Genomic DNA, 18,921 nt, shown 5'->3' with positions numbered 1-18,921 from the left:
ATGCCATTCAAGTGGCACAAACAATAAGGAAAATTCTACTTTACAAGTCTTAACTTTAGTAGGCTGATTTCCATTCTAATAACCCTGGGGAAATTGCTCAGTACAAAAGAATCAAAGCGATTTCTTATTACAAAATTAGGCATATAATTTAATCTGCTCTGAAGCAGGGGTGCCAGATACTACAGAACTTCCTGTACAGGCAGGAAAATTAGACTCAGAATTTATTCTACCTTGAATACAAAGAAGTTTCACATTCATACCAGTATCCACTTCCTGATCCCACACCATAATTCTGCACATTTGTTTCCCCTGTTACTTCACCAACTACTTTGCACCATGGTGCTACCCTTTTACCAACGCCTTCCAAAACAGACTGTAGAAGAGGCACAGCAGCACAAATACATTCACAAGGGATGGTGCATTTAAATAAATGTGAAGACCAAAGACATGCAAGTTACAGCTTCTGGCCAACATAAGTGGATTTAAAAACTTACCACTATTCAACAGAAGTTGACAAAACAAAAGTCCTGCTCCTATAAACAGGTTCTCTCATGGGGTTCCCATAGTACCTGCCCCTTTAAGGTTGCTGCTGCCTTTAAGGCCTACAAAGTGCCCAGATTCCTCTTCCCTTCTTGCTCGTGTCCAACAGTGTATTTTCATGTGCGCCCAGTGCTCACCAAAAATATTAAAATTAGTCCAAGCAGGAAGTTTGGCTTCATGTGCTTTGCCCAAATTGCCCCTGGACAGTGCCTGCAGACAAAAATTAGGTCTAAATTGGCTCTGATAAGTTTAGGCTCGACAGGTAGGCTGGCTTTTCTGATTCCAGCATTTTTTGTGTGCACCATTGTTGGTTGAAACACCATGAACTATTTAGAACAAAATGTAAATAACTAGGAGTGTATATATATATATATACTTTTTTATTATTCGTTCATGGGATGTGGGCGTCGCTGGTGAGGCCGGCATTTATTGCCCATCCCTAATTGCCCTTGAGAAGGTGGTGGTGAGCCGCATTCTTGAACCGCTGCTGTCCGTGGGGTGAGGGTTCTCCCACAATGCAGTTAGGAAGGGAGTTCCAGGATTTTGACCCAGCGACGATGAAGGAACGGCGATATATTTCCAAGTCGGGATGGTGTGTGACTTGGAGGGGAACGTGCAGGTGGTGTCGTTCCCATGTGCCTGCTGCTCTTGTCCTTCTAGGTGGTAGAGGTCGCGGGTTTGGGAGGTGCTGTCGAAGAAGCCTTGGCGAGTTGCTGCAGTGCATCCTGTGGATGGTACACACTACAGCCACGGTGCGCCGGTGGTGGAGGGAGTGAATGTTTAGGGTGGTGGATGGGGTGCCAATCAAGCGGGCTGCTTTGTCCTGGATGGTGTTGAGCTTCTTGAGTGTTGTTGGAGCTGCACTCATCCAGGCAAGTGGAGAGTATTCCATCACACTCCTGACTTGTGCCTTGTAGATGGTGGAAAGGCTTTGGGGAGTCAGGAGGTGAGTCACTCGCCACAGAATACCCAGCTCTCTGACCTGCTCTTGTAGCCACAGTATTTATGTGGCTGGTCCAGTTAAGTTTCTGGTCAATGCTGACCCCCAGGATGTTGATGGTGGGGGATTCGGCGATGGTAATGCCATTGAATGTCAAGGGGAGGTGGTTAGACTCTCTCTTGTTGGAGATGGTCATTGCCTGGCACTTGTCTGGCGCGAATGTTACATGCCACTTATCAGCCCAAGCCTGGATGTTGTCCAGGTCTTGCTGCATGCGGGCTCGGACTGCTTCATTATTTCAGGAGTTGCGAATGGAACTGAGCATTGTGCAATCATCAGCGAACATCCCCATTTCTGACCTTATGATGGAGGGAAGGTCATTGATGAAGCAGCTGAAGACGGTTGGGCCTAGGACACTGCCCTGAGGAACTCCTGCAGCAATGTCCTGGGGCTGAGATGATTGGCCTTCAACAACCACTACCATCTTCCTTTCTGCTAGGTATGATTCCAGCCACTGGAGAGTTTTCCCCCTGATTCCCATTGACTTCAATTTTACTAGGGCTCCTTGGTGCCACACTCGGTCAAATGCTGCCTTGATGTCAAGGACAGTCACTCTCACCTCACCTCTGCAATTCAGCTCTTTTGTCCATGTTTGGACCAAGGCTGTAATGGAGGTCTGGAGCCGAATGGTCCTGGCGGAACCTGAACTGAGCATCGGTGAGCAGGTTAATGGTGAGTAAGTGCCGCTTGATAGCACTGTCGATGACACCTTCCATCACTTTGCTAATGATTGAGAGTAGACTGATGGGGCAGTGATTGGCCGGATTGGATTTGTCCTGCTTTTTGTGGACAGGACACACCTGGGCAATTTTCCACATTGTCGGGTAGATGCCAGTGTTGTAGCTGTACTGGAACAGCTTGGCTAGAGGCGCAGCTAGTTCTGGAGCACAAGTCTTCAGCACTACAGCTGGGATGTTGTCAGGGCCCATAGCCTTTGCTGTATCCAGTGCACTCAGCCGTTTCTTGATATCACGTGGAATGAATCGAATTGGCTGAAGACTGGCTTCTGTGATGGTGGGGATATCGGGAGGAGGCCGAGTTGGTTCATCCACTCGGCACTTCTGGCTGAAGATGGTTGCAAATGCTTCTGCCTTGTCTTTATATATATAGACTCCTATATACACTCCTACAAGCCATACGTGAGTATGTGTATATATATATATATATATATATATATATTATATATATATATTTTATATATATATATATACACACACTCACATATGGCTTCAATATAATTAGGAATGCACTGTACCACAGAATGGTGGATAGAGGTTTATGTTTAGATCTTCCTCTGCTTTATCACCCCAAATCACACGGTGTAAGGGCGGAAATTGTGGGAAAATTGGGCATGGAGACCTACCGCCACATCCCTGCTCTGACGTAAATTTTCATCGCCTGCCTATGCAGGTAGTTCGCTTGCCTCCCCTTCACCACCCAGCTGCATGTAAGCGATGGCAGGGAGGTCTTATGTCCCCTTAAATTTAGCCCTGTCTCTTCTGCTGCTGCAGCGGTGATCTCGCTGCAGCACTGCCCAAAGTTTCCTCCCACACCAGTGGAGGGCACCCTCTTGGCGGCAGAGATCCCGCCCTGCATAGATAATGAGATGGCCCCAAGAAGATGGGGTTACAGTGAGGTCAAGGTGGTGGACAGAAGTTCCTCCTTGACCCACTTCCAGTGTGAGGAGAGAAATTCAATCAGAGAACTCATAATTCCCCACCTGGAGTTCAGGGTCTTAGCTGGGTTTCCTGGGACAGGCAGTTTTTCACTGAGATGGAAAGTAAAAGGCAAGAGGATAAAACGAGCTGTGGGATGCTCTTGCATATCACGCAGCCAGTTACAGAGTAACATTAGTAGAAGCCTAGGAGTGGATTTCTTGAATTCACAGGGGGAGGGGGAGCAGGAAGGGAAGGGGGGTTGGGAGAGAGCAGAAGGAAAAAGAGGACCTAAAGAAGGTATTTGAAAAGCTTGTACTTTCTAACTATTTTATTGGAATGTGCAAAAAAATTACTGCAACTTTAAAATGGAAAAAATAGCGATAAAGTATTTTACAATTTTTTTTTAGAAATGCTTCTAAATGAGGAACTTGGTATGTAACAGTTAAAAGAAATGGGAACCACTCAGTCTGCTGACTTTGTGATGGAGGCATGTTCAAGGCTGAAACTTGACACTGAGAATCATGCATTCCAGTCTGATGACCAGAACATTACAGTTTGTCTAGTCTGGTTATTAAGATGAACCTTAATGAGGTAATCGGATGGGGAAAGGTAGATACATGTTGGCTACCAGCCATTACCCTTCATAAGCCAGAATGGCTGACGCCAGTTAGTAAAACTGGCCAATAAATGCTATTCATATCAGCTGCTGATACATTTTTAACTGTGTTCACACTTTAGGAACTCCTGGACTTACAGCACTTCAACACCCTGCAGCGTTTTGGAGCCCAGAGGATTTGGTTAGTCTAACTGCTCTGAATCTTGAGAGTAATCTGACACATGAAGTGCTTTAAATTTCTAGTGCCTTACACCCACAGATCCAGACAGCTGGGTTGCTGCCACAATATACCAGTCAGAAGTAGACCACAAAAGCTGCGCTCACCACAAAGCTTACCATTAAGAACCGATTTGTCAGAAAACATTTATCAGCATTCAAAGAATTTGTTCAATGTTTACTTTTGGACACTGCACATATGTAATGTTTCCATCTCACCGTGGACATCTGAGGAGGGGCAGTTCTGTATTTTTGTGTATTTATATTAACACTTAAATCAGTCAAAACTTCAAACCTAACCATACGAAAAGAAATGAAACAAAGAAAAGCAAACAGAGAAGCTACATGGGGATGGTGGTGGGGAGGGGAGAGGGTAGAGACTTTGAAAAAAAATAGTTGGTGAGCTTGTTTATAATAAAGGAAATTGAACAGGACATCATTACAGCAAACAGGCCACTTTACCATTGCCACAGAATTAAAGTTTTTGAACAATCTTGGGACTGGATCTATACTCAGTGACACCATCAACATGATAGCAATAATAATCATCTATGCAACAAGAGACAGAACACTGTGTTCGGTGAGTTAATAGTAATGTTTAGCCTTAGGAAAAGATAGCTTTGTGAACTACTACAACATCAAAAACCTGCATTCATATAGCACCTTAACATAGGAAAATGTTCCAAGGCACTTCACAGGATCATAATCAGACAAAAATTGACATCGAGCCAAAGAGATATTAGGAGAGATGACTACAAGCTTGGTCAAAGAGATAGGTTTTAACGAGGGTCTTAAAGGAGGAGAGAGGTGGAGATGTTTAAGGAGGAAATTCCAAAGTTTAAGGTCTAGATGGTTGAAGGCACGGCTGCCAACAGTGGGGTGAAGGGAGTGGGGGATGCAATAGTCAAGCTTGGAGGTAACAAAAGCATGGATGAGAATTTCAGCAGCAGATAGGCTGAGGCAGGGGCGGAGATGGCCGATGTTTACGAAGGTGGGAATACGTACTCCTTGTGATAGAGAGGATATGAGGTTGGAAGCTCAGCTCAGTGTCAAATAGGACTTTGAGGTTGTGAACAGTCTGGGTCATCCTGAGACAGTGGCTGGGAGCAATGGAATCAGTACAGATAATGCTTTAACTGTGGCATCTGTGAAAGCCGTATTCAGAGAAGTAACTCAAGATTATTAATCAAGGTGCGGTTGAGAAGCTAAAGGTGGCACATCAAGTAAATTACATTAACATGAGGAGGATTTGAAAAGATTTAGGGTTCTTGTCGCTCCTTGAAAAGCTATTGGCAAGATTTATAAATTATTTTATCTCAATAAACATAAACGTTTGCTGAAGAACTCAATCTTACACTACAGTCAAGAAGACTCCTTAGAAAATATTCTGGATTTTTGTTCTAAGCCAGTAACAGCCATTACCACTATACATATCAGAGAGATTTCAATGCACCTGCATCTTTTTTCTGATTGGAGGCATGCCATTAATCAAACATTTCGATTGCCAAAACAAGTAACATTTGCAGTAAAATTCTGTTACCTTACACATGGCAAACTCACTAAAAGTGTTCTTTTAGCCATTGGGCCATTTTAACAATTAACAGATACCTTCCTTTCTTTATTCCTCGTTCTGAATGGTTATTACCAAACTGAAGAGACCATGATAAAAGCAAAATACTGTGGATACTGAAAACCTGAAATAAAAACAGAAAATGCTGGAAATACTCAGCAGCATTTGTGGAGACCTGAAACGTTAACTCTCTTTCTCTCTCCACAGATTCTGCCTGACCTGCTGAGTGTTTCCAGCATTTTCTGTTTTTATTATTGAAGAGACCATTAATTCAGTTTTAGATGACTTGCTCTTATATAGTGCTGTATCACAAAGAAACTTCTCAAAGTTCATCACACAGTAAATTAATTTTGGAGTTGAGTAACTGTAATGTGAGCAGCCATTCCGTATCTACAAGATCCAACAAACTGTGATGACCAGCTAATCTATTTCTGGTAGTGTTGGCTGATGGAGGAATGTTGACCAGAATACTGGGAGAGCGACCTTTTTTTTTCCAAATAGCACCATGGGATCTTTAACCTGCACCTGAACCAATGGAATAAGCAGCTGGGACCATGGTTTAACATCTCAACTGAAAGATAGCAGTGTTATCAATGCAGCACTCCATCATTATTGAATTGTCAACCTAGATTATGGGTTTAAGTCGATTCCAAGGCAACATTGAGGCAACAGCTGAGCCAAGTTGACAAAATTTGAAAACTAATGTTATGGATGGAGATGTAAAAACTTAATTTGAAGTTCAAAGTTTCTCCCTTTGCGATTCCAACTTTCCCATTCTCAAAATTATATCAGGATGACTAATATCACTGTACATTGAAGGAAGCTTTCTAACACCTGATGTGATTCCCTAAAAAACTCCCAATGCCTAAAAGTTTGGCTGATTTGAGAAACCCCCTTGGATTTGCATTGCTTTCCTGACTGCTTAGTTCATTGCTGAAAGAAACAAAAGTATTGATGCTGTTGGATATCATTTGAAAATATCAAACCATATCGCCGCATCACAAGTGGAAATGGAAAACACATTTTGTAAATTGAGCAAAATGTGCTACTGTATTGAATAAATCCAACTTGTTACCTTGCACTTAGAGGTCATCACAGTTCTTCTTCATCCAGTGCATTTTGCATAACAGTCCATGGTATTGTTGTTGGGTTTATATGGGATAATGCCATATATCCCTATTGCCATTAAATGGAGTCCATTTTGCAATCGACATTACTTCTTCACACTCCCCCCGATGAGCTAAAAGCCTGTCTGCTACATTTGTGTGTCTTTCTGAAGTGTGTTTTAACCTAACAACTCTAGCTCAATATTATATAATTCTACATAATGCCAACTCGCTTATTCTATTTAATAACCTACACATGCCTATCCTTACATGTTGCCTTTATATTTAATATTCTACTTTCTACAGAATTTTAGCTCATAAAGAAAGTGTATACAAATCTATCACTAAAATACATTTGTGTGTCTTATAGTCACTGTCTGACACTAGGACATAAGAAGATAAGAAATAGGAGCAGGAGTAGGCCAATCGGCATCTCGAGCCTGCTCCACCATTCAATAAGATCATGGCTGATCTGATCCTAACCTCAAATCTAAATTCATGTCCAATTTCCTGCCCGCTCCCCGTAACCCCTAATTCCCTTTACTTCTAGGAAACTGTCTATTTCTGTTTTAAATTTATTTAATGATGTAGCTTCCACAGCTTCCTGGGGCAGCAAATTCCACAGACCTACTACCCTCTGAGTGAAGAAGTTTCTCCTCATCTCAGTTTTGAAAGAGCAGCCCCTTATTCTAAGATTATGCCCCCTAGTTCTAGTTTCACCCATCCTTGGGAACATCCTTACCGCATCCACCCGATCAAGCCCCTTCACAATCTTATATGTTTCAATAAGATCGCCTCTCATTCTTCTGAACTCCAATGAGTAGAGTCCCAATCTACTCAACCTCTCCTCATATGTCCACCCCCTCATCCCCGGGATTAACCGAGTGAACCTTCTTTGTACTGCCTCGAGAGCAAGTATGTCTTTTCTTAAGTATGGAGACCAAAACTGTATGCAGTATTCCAGGTGCCGTCTCACCAATACCTTATATAACTGCAGCAATACCTCCCTGTTTTAGTATTCTATCCCCCTAGCAATAAAAGCCAACATTCCGTTGGCCTTCTTGATCACCTGCTGCACCTGCATACTAACTTTTTGATTTTCTTGCACTAGGACCCCCAGATCCCTTTGTACTGCAGTACTTTCCAATTTCACGCCATTAAGATAATAACTTGCTCTCTGATTTTTCCTGCCAGGGAGTTGGATTTTAACTCGGAGCAGGGTGGCAAGAAACCGCTCTGGTGAGTTAATTTCCCACTCTGTGGAGACAGCGGGAGGCTATGACGTTTTTAACTGTCAGGTCTCATTTAAATGCCGCTGGTTCATTTCCCGCCCAGAATGCGTGTAAAGCAGATGTAGGGCAGCTGCCGGCAGGCAAAGGTCGGGTGGCCCTGGACCACCTCACAGCTTCCAGGTAAGTGGCAAGGAGGGGTTTTTACAGGAAGATTTCGCAGGAGGGAACGGGGGGGTCCGGGTAGGTAGGCCGCAACTTTCCTTGTTTTTCTCCTGATTTTCCTGGCTCCACAAAGGACAATTTTAGACTTTCCTGAAGGGCCTCTTCTGTCTGCTGTAGACCACTGTAGACCTGTTTCTGCCTAGCAAAAATCAGAGGCGACTTCCCCACTCAGGTAGGTCCTGGTTAAAACAGTTTCGGAATCATACTGACGAAATAGGACACTGATTTGCATAAACTTATGAGGTTCCCACCTACTTTAGGTGGTTAAGTAACTTGCTCAATTTAACTGCCCTCCCGCCCAGTTTCTGCTGGGCAAGTAAGATTAAAATAAACCTCATGGCACATGTTTGAGCTTTCTGATTGATTCAGTATTCTCTCAGTCTGAACTTTTGGTTCAGCGATACCACTGAGAAAAATAACCAATTAGAAAAAGAAAAAGCACCTCACTTTCAGCTACCATGAGAGTTCTCCATTTCAATCTGTACAGCCAGCCCAGCAAATATATAAAATAAAGTAAGTAGTAATTTACCTCCATAACCTGCTCCCAACATTGTCAGTGCTTCAACCCCAACCTGTCACACACTTCCTGTGTCTCATACTTGCATATGGGGTCTGGCCCTTGGATGAGAGTGGCTCTCTGCCTTACTTTGTGCCATCTTCATACTTACTTCTCAGCCTCATGAACAATGCTGTGAGAGACGATCTAGCATACTTTAAATAAAGCAATTGTAACTGTACACTGAACAGTACATGTTTCAAAATAAGCACTGCCAGGACAAGTAAACACAGAATAAAGCCCCGATTACTTTGCCTCAACAACTTGCCTTAACCGCATCCTTAGATTTGTACCTTCTAGTGAAACAATTTGCAGTAAAATTTCCAGTTCCTGCACTAATCATCTTTATGACCTCTCTGCCAACTTAATATCAAATCTAGAGTTACCAAAGAACTTTTAAGAGGGTGAGCTGCAGACTGATTGACTTATACATTAACTGCTACGAGGATTGCCAACAATTCTGGATCTCTGAATAAAAGGTGTGTCTACAACTGGAACACAATGAAACTGTACCAAAATGGATTTAAAAAAACAAAGAAGATAAAAGTAATAGCTTGCCTCCACACATGAGACTTATTTTTGTCTGAAAAATGAAAATTAAGGGCACCAATGAACAACTGCATGCATTACTCCAGGATATAAGGAACAGGGTAAATCCAGACGTAGTGTATTTTGGCGGGAGCTAATGGAACCTCCAGTGATTTCAGTTGAAACTGGTATACATAGAAACAGTTTATCAGTTACTTTGGTGGAAACAGATTTGTCCTGCCTAATAGAGGTCACAGCTAACTGTTTTGTTTGCAAAACTTCCTGACTCGTCAATCTTCTGAGCCAAAAAGCGTTTCAGTCAACTGCAAGATACAGTTGCTTAACTTGAAATGCAGAGCTGCAAAATCACAAAATCTTAACAAGGATCAGCAGTTACGTTACCAAAGCTGACAGATGGACTCTGGTCATCCCGTTGAGCCAGCAGAATGGCTAATAAGAATGAATTGAGGGAAATCAATTTCCAGCAAATTTTCCTTATAAAGTGAGCATCCCGTTTATCCATGTCTTAATTCAGAGGCAACAAGGTCGGTTGGATTATTAGTGGGAAAAATGCACAGTGCTCTAAAAAGGTTGGAGCTAAGTCACATTGCCATGCTGTACATGACCTGGGAGTGCTCCACATTAATACTGTGTGACAAATATCAAAGTAGATGACCCATTCCCTAGCATTTTTGACGAGTGCAAGAAAACTCATCAAAAAATACACATGAAAAAAAATTCATCTGAGCAAAAACTTTCACTAGGAGTGTCAAAAATATGTCCTGCGTGCATGCCTGTGTATTTGAAAGATGGAACGGAGAAATCACATTTCTATGTACATTCTACAGTTATCATGACTGTAGAAGGTAAAGAACATAAATTTGTAATTCCTTGGTTAAAAAAATGTAGAGGAAGTTTTTATATACAAGGATGCCGAAGAGACCCAAGAATAAAATGAACTGCCCTCTTCAAAATACTAATGATGTATCTGAACGCTGGAAATCCATACTTGAAGGAGGAAAAAAGGTATCGAGATTAGTCACTGATCTTTAGCAATGTGTATGCATCAGAATTTGTAACTGGTACTGAATCGCCTTCTCCGAAGTTAGTTTGTTAATTACTGAAAGTCACAGTATTGAATACTGACAAATAATTGATGCCAAAAGCCAGTCTTTATTAGTTTTTGGCATGGTGCACCACTTACTTTATAATCCAAAATGTGAAGCATTGTTCCTTTGTTAAATGACCTGTTTTGAAAATGTATTTGTGACTTTACCATAATGTAACTATATACTTTGTACTTGCAAATTGTACAATGTATTAGACATTTAGGAAACGAGTTGGACTACCATTAGACCACAGGGAGGACTGTGGGAGGAATTAAAGCATGCAACCATACGGCCTGAGTGCTTAAAATGAGCTCATAACACTGTGATTAATGCATTTCAATACTATTTCCTTCCTCCTCCCACCCATCTTCCAACTGCTAATATATCCTTTAATAAGCAATTGGACCTACGACGATGCAACACCTCACCCAATTTCATTCATGCAGTTACTGTAAAATTAAATACTTTCACATTGCAAATCTTTCATGTAACAACTCTTTTCAGTCTTTTCGATAGGAAAGGTTAACAACGTATAGTAATAATGGTCTATTATAAAAGTATACTTTAGCAGTAAATGCTATTCAGTGGCATTCACCAATTATAAAAAAGCTCACGTTTTTAATCACAGAAATGCCAAGTTTTACAATATCTACGGTCATCATCAAACTCAATTACATGCACCATCACACACTGACAGGCAGGGGTATTGTCGTGGCAAGTCCCCAAGGGCCTTACTGAAAGTTGGTACTTGCAAATTTTAAGATGTAACCATCTGTTATTTAAATTGCCTTAAAAAGAAAATCAAAAATTAGTTTAAAACTTCAGTTAATAAATTATTTTAGTACTTTAAGCTCTTACCTAGCAGGACAAGCCTGGACATTACAAGAGATCACTCCAGTAGCTGGTCGACTCCTTGGGTTGCAGAAAGAGAGGTTTATCTGTGCACGAAGATCACGGTAACATGCTACTCTTGTTGTCATCTGACCTACAGTGAATAAAAGCACATTTTTATACATCTCATCAAAACATTAATGCATTCAATTAGAGAATCAGCCACATCATGTGCTGTTCTGTAAATTTAAATAAACCATTAACTATCAATCAACAGCCTGGATGTTTCTCATTACAATGAAAAGGATCACAATCTTAGTTTTTTTTTTACAAAACAATAAAAGCAAGAAAGTACCTGAGGGATCAAATATCAAGAGTATGACAGTGACTGAGAGAATAGCATGATAAATGTGGAGAGGGCAGGAACCAAAAGCAAGGCAATGGTGGAGAGGGTAGACAGGAACAGCAAAGTAATGAAGGAAAAGGTAGGCACCAGATCAAGGCAATGGCAGGCAGGCACCATGAACAAGGGAGTGGCAGTGAGGATAGGTGCCAAAACAAGGCAACAGTGGAGGTGACAAGCTCTAAGAGGGAATTGGCAGAGAGGATAGGGGTCCAGAGTAAGGCAATTGCAAAAGGACAGGTATTTAGAGCAAGGCAATGCTGGAGAAAACAACACAGATTACATATCAACATTACATCTGCAGCTTTATAATCACCCATTATTTCCTTTCACATCTATTCAAATTACAATAAGATGCAATTTTGCCACTTAATTGCAAGGTTCTATTTGACAAGGCTTAGAACTATTCTAAAGGAATTTTTTTTGGAAACCGAAGTCACCTTAATTGTTAGAAGCAATTGAAATATTCTCAGTAAAAGGGTCCAGTAAAACATTAGCCTTCATCTTCCTATTTCTGTGAACAATGCTGAATTGTTACACTCTTCCAGGAGGATAGGTAAAATTCTTTCTTTTTCTTCCTTCATCTGAGAACTTGAACTAAAGCAGATTTCAGTCTGAATCCAAGTTGGGAATTCTTTTGAAACAAGAATCATCATACAAAACTGAACTGATAGAATGTATAACTTTTATTTCAGGTCACTCGAGTACTTTAAATAAATAAAAGAAACCATTTTCTAGTCACTATTCTCTGGTTACATTTTTTTTAGTGCAAATCATTACCTGTTTAAGTATTTTACTCTTCATTCATGCAGTTATTTTCAATGGAATCTTTTTTCTTCAATTCAATTATAATCAATTCAGTCTGCTTATTCGAAATAGCTGCATTTAATAAACAGTTCAATATCACAAAGCAGAATTAAAGAACTATGGGATACTCATTGGAAAAAATAAGGAATTTGTAAAAAAAAATTAATTTAATTTTACAAGAAAAAAAATGATGGGTTCAGTCCTTGTTAAGATCAAATTTCCGATCACATTCAAAACACATTGGGTCATACCAAAAATTTGATCAAACACAATTTGATCAGAGCTGATCTGTAATTAGAACTTTTCATTTATGCCACTGTAGTACTCAAAATGTTCAGTTAATGTTAAATTACATTCAACAGATGGGCTCTCTATGGAGACAAATAGTGTGAGGGGGGGGGCGGGGCACAGTCTCAGGCTGGAATGAACTCTTGCCATCTTGTGCTCCTGCCACAGACCCATTATTAAGATCCTATTAAGCTTGGACCTAGTCCTCATTCCCATCTCAGATGGGGAAAAACTAACAGATGGGACAAAACTACTTACAAAACTGGGGAGGGAAAAGGACAGAATGAGAATGAGAGATAAATAAATGCAGGCCAATATTTCAATGTACTTGCAGTATTTCACCATCTACAAAGAAAGAGAAGGGGACAGAAATCTTGTGCTCAAATAAATGTTTTACATTAATTATCAAATCAGATATTATACCATCACACAATCATTTCTTGCTTTATAAAATATTTAGTATCTATTTAGCAATGCGCTGTGCTCAGCTTGCTAATTGGTGAAATTATGTTTGACATTTTCAAATGAATATATCCATTGTGATAGTGACATAGCTAATGTGTTTGTTCACTTCATGAAACATTCAAGATGAACTGGATATTTTTTAAAAGGGCACTATCCTCATATAAAACTATTAGGAAGATTTCTCTTGGGGGCAAGGGAGAGAAGAAATGTCATGAATCAATCTCATCACAACATTATGTGTGAATCATGCAATGAAGAGCTTCAATGCAATTTATGCCATTCCATGAATGCATATAGAATAGAGCTTTGCTAAAGTTTTTCATGAAGATAGTGCCTGTTTAAAAGAGCAGACTACAGCGAAAGGCAGAAAGGCACAAACCCTCAACTCATTTAAAAAGTACCTGGATGTGCACCTGAAGTGGCGTATCCTACATGACTACGGACCAAGTGCTGGAAAGTGGGATTAGGCTGGGTGGCTAATTTTCGGTCGGTGTGGACACGATGGGCCGAATGGCATCCTTCTGTGCCCTAAATTTTCTATGATTCTATGAAAGATGACTGTATTTACATTCATTTTGCTTCCAATTGCAAAAACAATAATGGCTCTACATGTTCTTTGTGCAGGGAGTCAAGACCAAGTGTAGTCTTCAGGTGAAGTGGGGTCAAAGGAATTTATGAGAAAAATTTGACACAAAAGTGTGATAAAAATGGGACAACAGGAAGTAAGGTTTTGTAGATAGGACATGCTTACAGACGTAATATTTTTACATGCACACAAATACCTTCATTAGAACTAAACTTCTTTTGTTTTAAGTTATATGACAAAGGAGCACCAATCCCATTTATGACAATTTTCTACAGTTCTATTAAGGCCAGCTTTTTGACTCTGTCATTGCTCTTCTCCCCTTCCCAGATGTACAGTCATATGCTGGCTACTTTACATGTAAAGCCATATCTGTGTTGTGTCACAAAGCTACAAAGTTTGAGAATATACTACAATATTATACTGTAATATAGAAATCCCACAGCAACATAAAAATGGTAAAGATCCAGACCATGTGCTCAGCCCCTTTTTCCTCTCCACTGTGCCAGGCAATCGAGCATTATCCAGGTGCATTGGAGAGGAATATCATGCCATTCTCTCCTGGTCATATAAATAACGCTGTCATTTATTTAATTGACCTAAATCAATGTTGAAATTCCAATATTCCAATACTCCGAGATCTCTGCGCTCGTCCAATTCTTGCCTCTTGTACATCCCGGATTTTAATCGCTCCACCATTGGCAGCCGTGCCTTCAGCTGCCTAGGTCCTAAGCTCTGGAATTCCCTCCCTAAACCTCTCCACCTCTCTCTCCTCCTTTAAGACGCTCCTTAAAACCTACCTCTTTGACCTAGTTTTTGGTCACCTGTCCTAATATCTCCTTATGTGGCACGGTGTCAAATTTTGTTTGATAATCGCTCCTGTGAAGTGTTTTTGGACGTTTTACTACGTTAAAGGTGCTATATAAATGCAAGTTATTGTTGCTGTATTGAAAAATTGTCACAAATGTAAAATGCTTAAACACAAGAAAATGCTTAAATTCATGTCCCTTTACCAATATTCTGAAGTAGTTCACTAGCACAGCGGGTGTAGCACTCATCTCATACCCATGTGGCCAATGGCCTGAGTACTATCAGAGAGTGACAATGCAGTTCAGTAGGAGTGATTTCTAAAAAATTACTTATTTTGAGAGTGCTGTATCAGGAATGCCTCCCATCCTGTGGAACTGTGAAGCATTAGCCAAAGAGTTCCACAACATAGGAGAGAGTCTCAAGACTATTACCCTCAAAATAAAAGTATAATCAAAATCACTTGTCCATAAAATCACTTCAATATGCAATTTTTAAGAAATATTAAGTTTTCTCCATATTCATTTCAATGTTTGTTTTAATGCAGTTTTCAATGTCAAATTCCACATATTGGGCAGGAAAGAGACAGAATGCATGAGGTCCATTTATATTAAACTCAAACAGTTTCAATGAACTGTGAAAGACTGGTTGGGAATATAGCTTTACGGTAGCAAGTTCCACCAAACCTTCTGTGCTCCACATGTAAAATTGAAACCATGCAAAAGCCCCAAAAGGCCGATTCTTTGAACAGTTTAAGAATGTTGTACACAAGAGTAACATGGAGTGAATATTCCTCCAATTTTCTCACTTTCCCTGTAAGAGAACACCTGAGATCTACTCACTATGTTCCTTGATGGGATGACATTTGTGGGGATTAATGAATAGAAATCTGCATCTCATTACTTTTGTAGTCCAGTGATAAACCCCAATGTAATATATATATATATATATATATACATAAGGATCACAGTTGGTAGATATTAATTTCCCAATAATTGATTACAAGAAAGATAAAAATGACAGGAGCAGGTCTGTATTTTCCCTGAAGTAAATGTATTTTCTAATTCTATTAAAAAAATACACTCAAGAATTAGCACAGGCACCTTCCCATGGTTTGTTTATTTGGTGTAACATATATCCTTCAGTTTGCCATTTATTTCCTGCATTAAGTCCCAAACAGTTTTCTATGTGTCATTAACCAAGCAATCATGTTTGTATTATTATGTATTGATCACTAATTCAGACACAATGGGCTCGATTTTGGCGTCGGGTTTCCGGCGGGTTTCCAGCGGGGGGGCCCGGAAAATCCCGATATCCGGTCACGTGACCGGATCGCGACGAAATCCCGGCCACTTCTGGGTACCGCGCTGACGTGCAGGGCTGCGCGCGCAAGCCCCGCTGGTGGGAATCCCGCAGGCAATTAAAGCCAGCGGGGTTCCACTTGAGAGTACTTACCTTGCTTGTTGAGGTCAGTTAATGAGCTGAATCAGCTGTCAAAAGAGGAAGTGTGGGATTTTAGGTTCAAGGCAGTGAGCTTCACACACTGGGGGAAACAGTCTCTCTCCAACCAGGCGTGTTGCAGCCAGCAGCCTGTGGCAGGTGCCAAGGTGCACTCCACGGGGGACAGCCCTCACCCACGCAGGAGGCCACCGCGTCACATAGGGCAACCCCTGCCCCCCACCACCCCCCGCCAAGCCAGAGGACAGACCGACACGAAACCGCAGCCCCAGTCCGAGGAACCACCCACCTACCCTGCACAACCACTCAGACCAACACCTGCCAGATGGGTGGTGTGTGGACACCCTCGGAGGACGAAGAGCATGACCAGCCCCAGCAGCCTCGCAGTCCACGCCGTCCGCCGCAGAGACGTGGATCCCCCCAACACAGTGTTGTTGCACGCCCACCTGCACAGCAGGAGGGAGGGCTACCGCAGAGAGAGACGCATCGCAGAGGGCACTACCCTCGCCACAGGGTCCACAGACCGAGGCGCAGCTCCCCGGACCTCTCCGAGCAGCAGTGCACAGGGAGGCGCAGATTCGCTCGACATGTAGTCGTGGAGATCTGCAGGCTCTTTCATGCCGAGCTGCTCCTGGCTGGCCCCAGCACCAACTGCTTACCTGTCGCTGTCAAAGTCACCACTGCCCTCCACACCTTCTCCTCCGCATCCGTCCAGGGTGCAGCCGGCTACACCGCCGATGTCTCTCAGTCGTCTGCGCGGACGAGCCCTGCAAATACACCTGCACCTACTCTGCAGTAACACGATGGGTGGCATCAGTGGTGGGTCCTCATAGTGATACCCAGGAGCGGGCATTATTGGACACAACGGACAGGATTCGCGGAGACATGGCAGTGGTGGTGTCAATATAATGTGTGCTGTTTGTTGCTCTGAAATTCAATATAGGTAACACCCATGACAAACCCTCAGACACCCTTGTGCACCCACTTCATGCTCACGACACGTTTGCCTTACGCTGCCTACTGCACATATGTGATGCATGCCCTGTGGCTGCAGCACAGGTGGTGGCAGGTTGAGTGAGGCTGGCCGTGAGGGAGATGCATGAGAGGGTGAGTATGGGATGGAGCAATGAGATTGTATGAGGATTGGGTTGCGTGTTAGTGGCAGGATGAGTACTGGCGAGGTGAGTAGGTGGAGGTAAGATGAGGATGGGGTTTGAGTGGGTATGAAGGGTGATATTACAGAATAGTGTTGGCGGTGCCGAAGGAGATGTGGGGTGGGGGCAGTGTTGTGGCAGACGGAGTGTAGGGGAAAGACTTCGTGTTCTCACTGCGGCTGACCTACTGCGGTCATTGCAGCGCCTCCTGCACTGTAAGCAGGTGGGCCATATGTTGGTGGCGCAGGTGACCCCCTCTGCCACCTCGAGCCAGGCCTTCTTGGTGGCAGAGGCAGGCCGCTTCCTCCCGCCCGCCGGGTGGAAGATCTGTGTCCTCCCCCTCCTCCTCACCCCATCTGATGATACCTGGGGTGAGGCATCATTAAACTGGGAGCTGCCTTCCCCCTGGGCTGCTCCATGCTGCAATTTGTTCCATTGGTTGCAGCATCTGTCAGTGGAGGACTGCCCCTTTAACTAGAGAGCCTCCAGCTGACAGATCGTCCTGCGCATGCGCAGCCCGACCGACGCGCAGGCCAGCGCCGTGGACCCCGGAGGAGCAGGTAATTGATTCCTATTAGTGGGTTGCCTGCTACGATCGCGCGGGCAACCCACTAATTTCGCCGAGCGTGTTGACCACGCTCCCGGAGGACCATGCGCTGGGAACCCGCAGGCCTGCTAAATTCGAGCCCAATGTTGGATGTCATAAAACCATAAGATTTATAATAATTTTATATTGGATACATGAGCAAAACAAACTTAGAAAAATTTTGAGCTCTCCGATTAGAATAATACAATCCGTTATCAGGAAAAAAAGTTCAACTAAGCTTAGAACCTATTGGAATGGTTGCTGACATGGCCAATATGCGTCACAGATTTTAAGAGTGTATTAAGCTGGTAACACAGGTGACATTGTATTTGCACTAATACCCTCTGATGCAACAATGTCTCAGTCAACCTTTAACTATTTTTTATATATGTAGGTAGAAGTGAAAGATATCCAAGTCTGAAAAGTAATTGTGTACCTTACACCATCTGTTGTTTCCCCACAGCCCTGCAAATGTTTCTTTTTCAAGATCATCACAATTTTTTACATCAAAAAGAAACTACACAGTGTTGAACCCTCCATTAAAAAAAATAACATATAGTAATCTCTATTGACAATATTCTCTAATTTTCTCCTGACTTGACACTCCCATTTTCCTCAGTATCAAACTTAATCTACTCCAACTGCCCATCTCTTGTGCTTATCTTACATGTCATATAAATAAGACATTACTTGCAAATCTGAACTACAAAGCCTGTTGGTATGTATTTAATGCTACTCTTTCTTTGGGAGGGGGAAGATGTGTATTGTAAGATGAGTGAGCTTCCCAGACCTTTTTTAAAAAAATGAATGAATAAACTTGTAATTAAACTTGACCAGTAAGCCATTTTATCCTGGCTACTTTTGTACCATACACAAGCCATTGTTGACCTTTGTCCACAGTAAATGCACTGTAAAACTACACTTGAACCTTGTGGGAAAGCTATTCTTTGGTAAATATGCAAGAGACCTTTCAAACAAAACCCACACAGAGTACAGCCATCCCTGGTTCATTTGAATTTGCGTTGCAAAGAATGAGAAATTTCCCTAAACCTGACCGCAGAGCGACATGACCTTTACGATATCCATATGAATGGAGATGGAAAAGCCAGACCAACAGTCATAAATGGTGTGGGACTTTTTGTAAGGTTGATGTGGGATGTGAAGGGCACCCACAGGTGCAAGTAAT

The 18,921-nt window shown here is 42.2% G+C and overlaps 1 protein-coding gene across 1 annotated transcript in view; it reads right to left on the bottom strand.

Moving 5' to 3' along the window:
• LOC137333636 (A disintegrin and metalloproteinase with thrombospondin motifs 16) overlaps window positions 1-18,921 on the bottom strand; it is a 208,233-nt gene that overhangs the window by 22,351 nt on the left and 166,961 nt on the right. Inside the window, exon 18 of the mRNA XM_067997884.1 lies at window positions 11,212-11,338. Coding sequence (XP_067853985.1) covers window positions 11,212-11,338 — 127 coding nt within the window. The remainder of the gene's footprint in view (window positions 1-11,211; window positions 11,339-18,921) is intronic.

Source organism: Heptranchias perlo, chromosome 2 (genome assembly GCF_035084215.1).
Source record: "Heptranchias perlo isolate sHepPer1 chromosome 2, sHepPer1.hap1, whole genome shotgun sequence".
NCBI classification, from domain to species: domain Eukaryota; kingdom Metazoa; phylum Chordata; class Chondrichthyes; order Hexanchiformes; family Hexanchidae; genus Heptranchias; species Heptranchias perlo.
The sequence above is the reverse complement of the archived record's forward strand: the minus strand, read 5'-3'. Positions and strand labels throughout refer to the sequence as shown.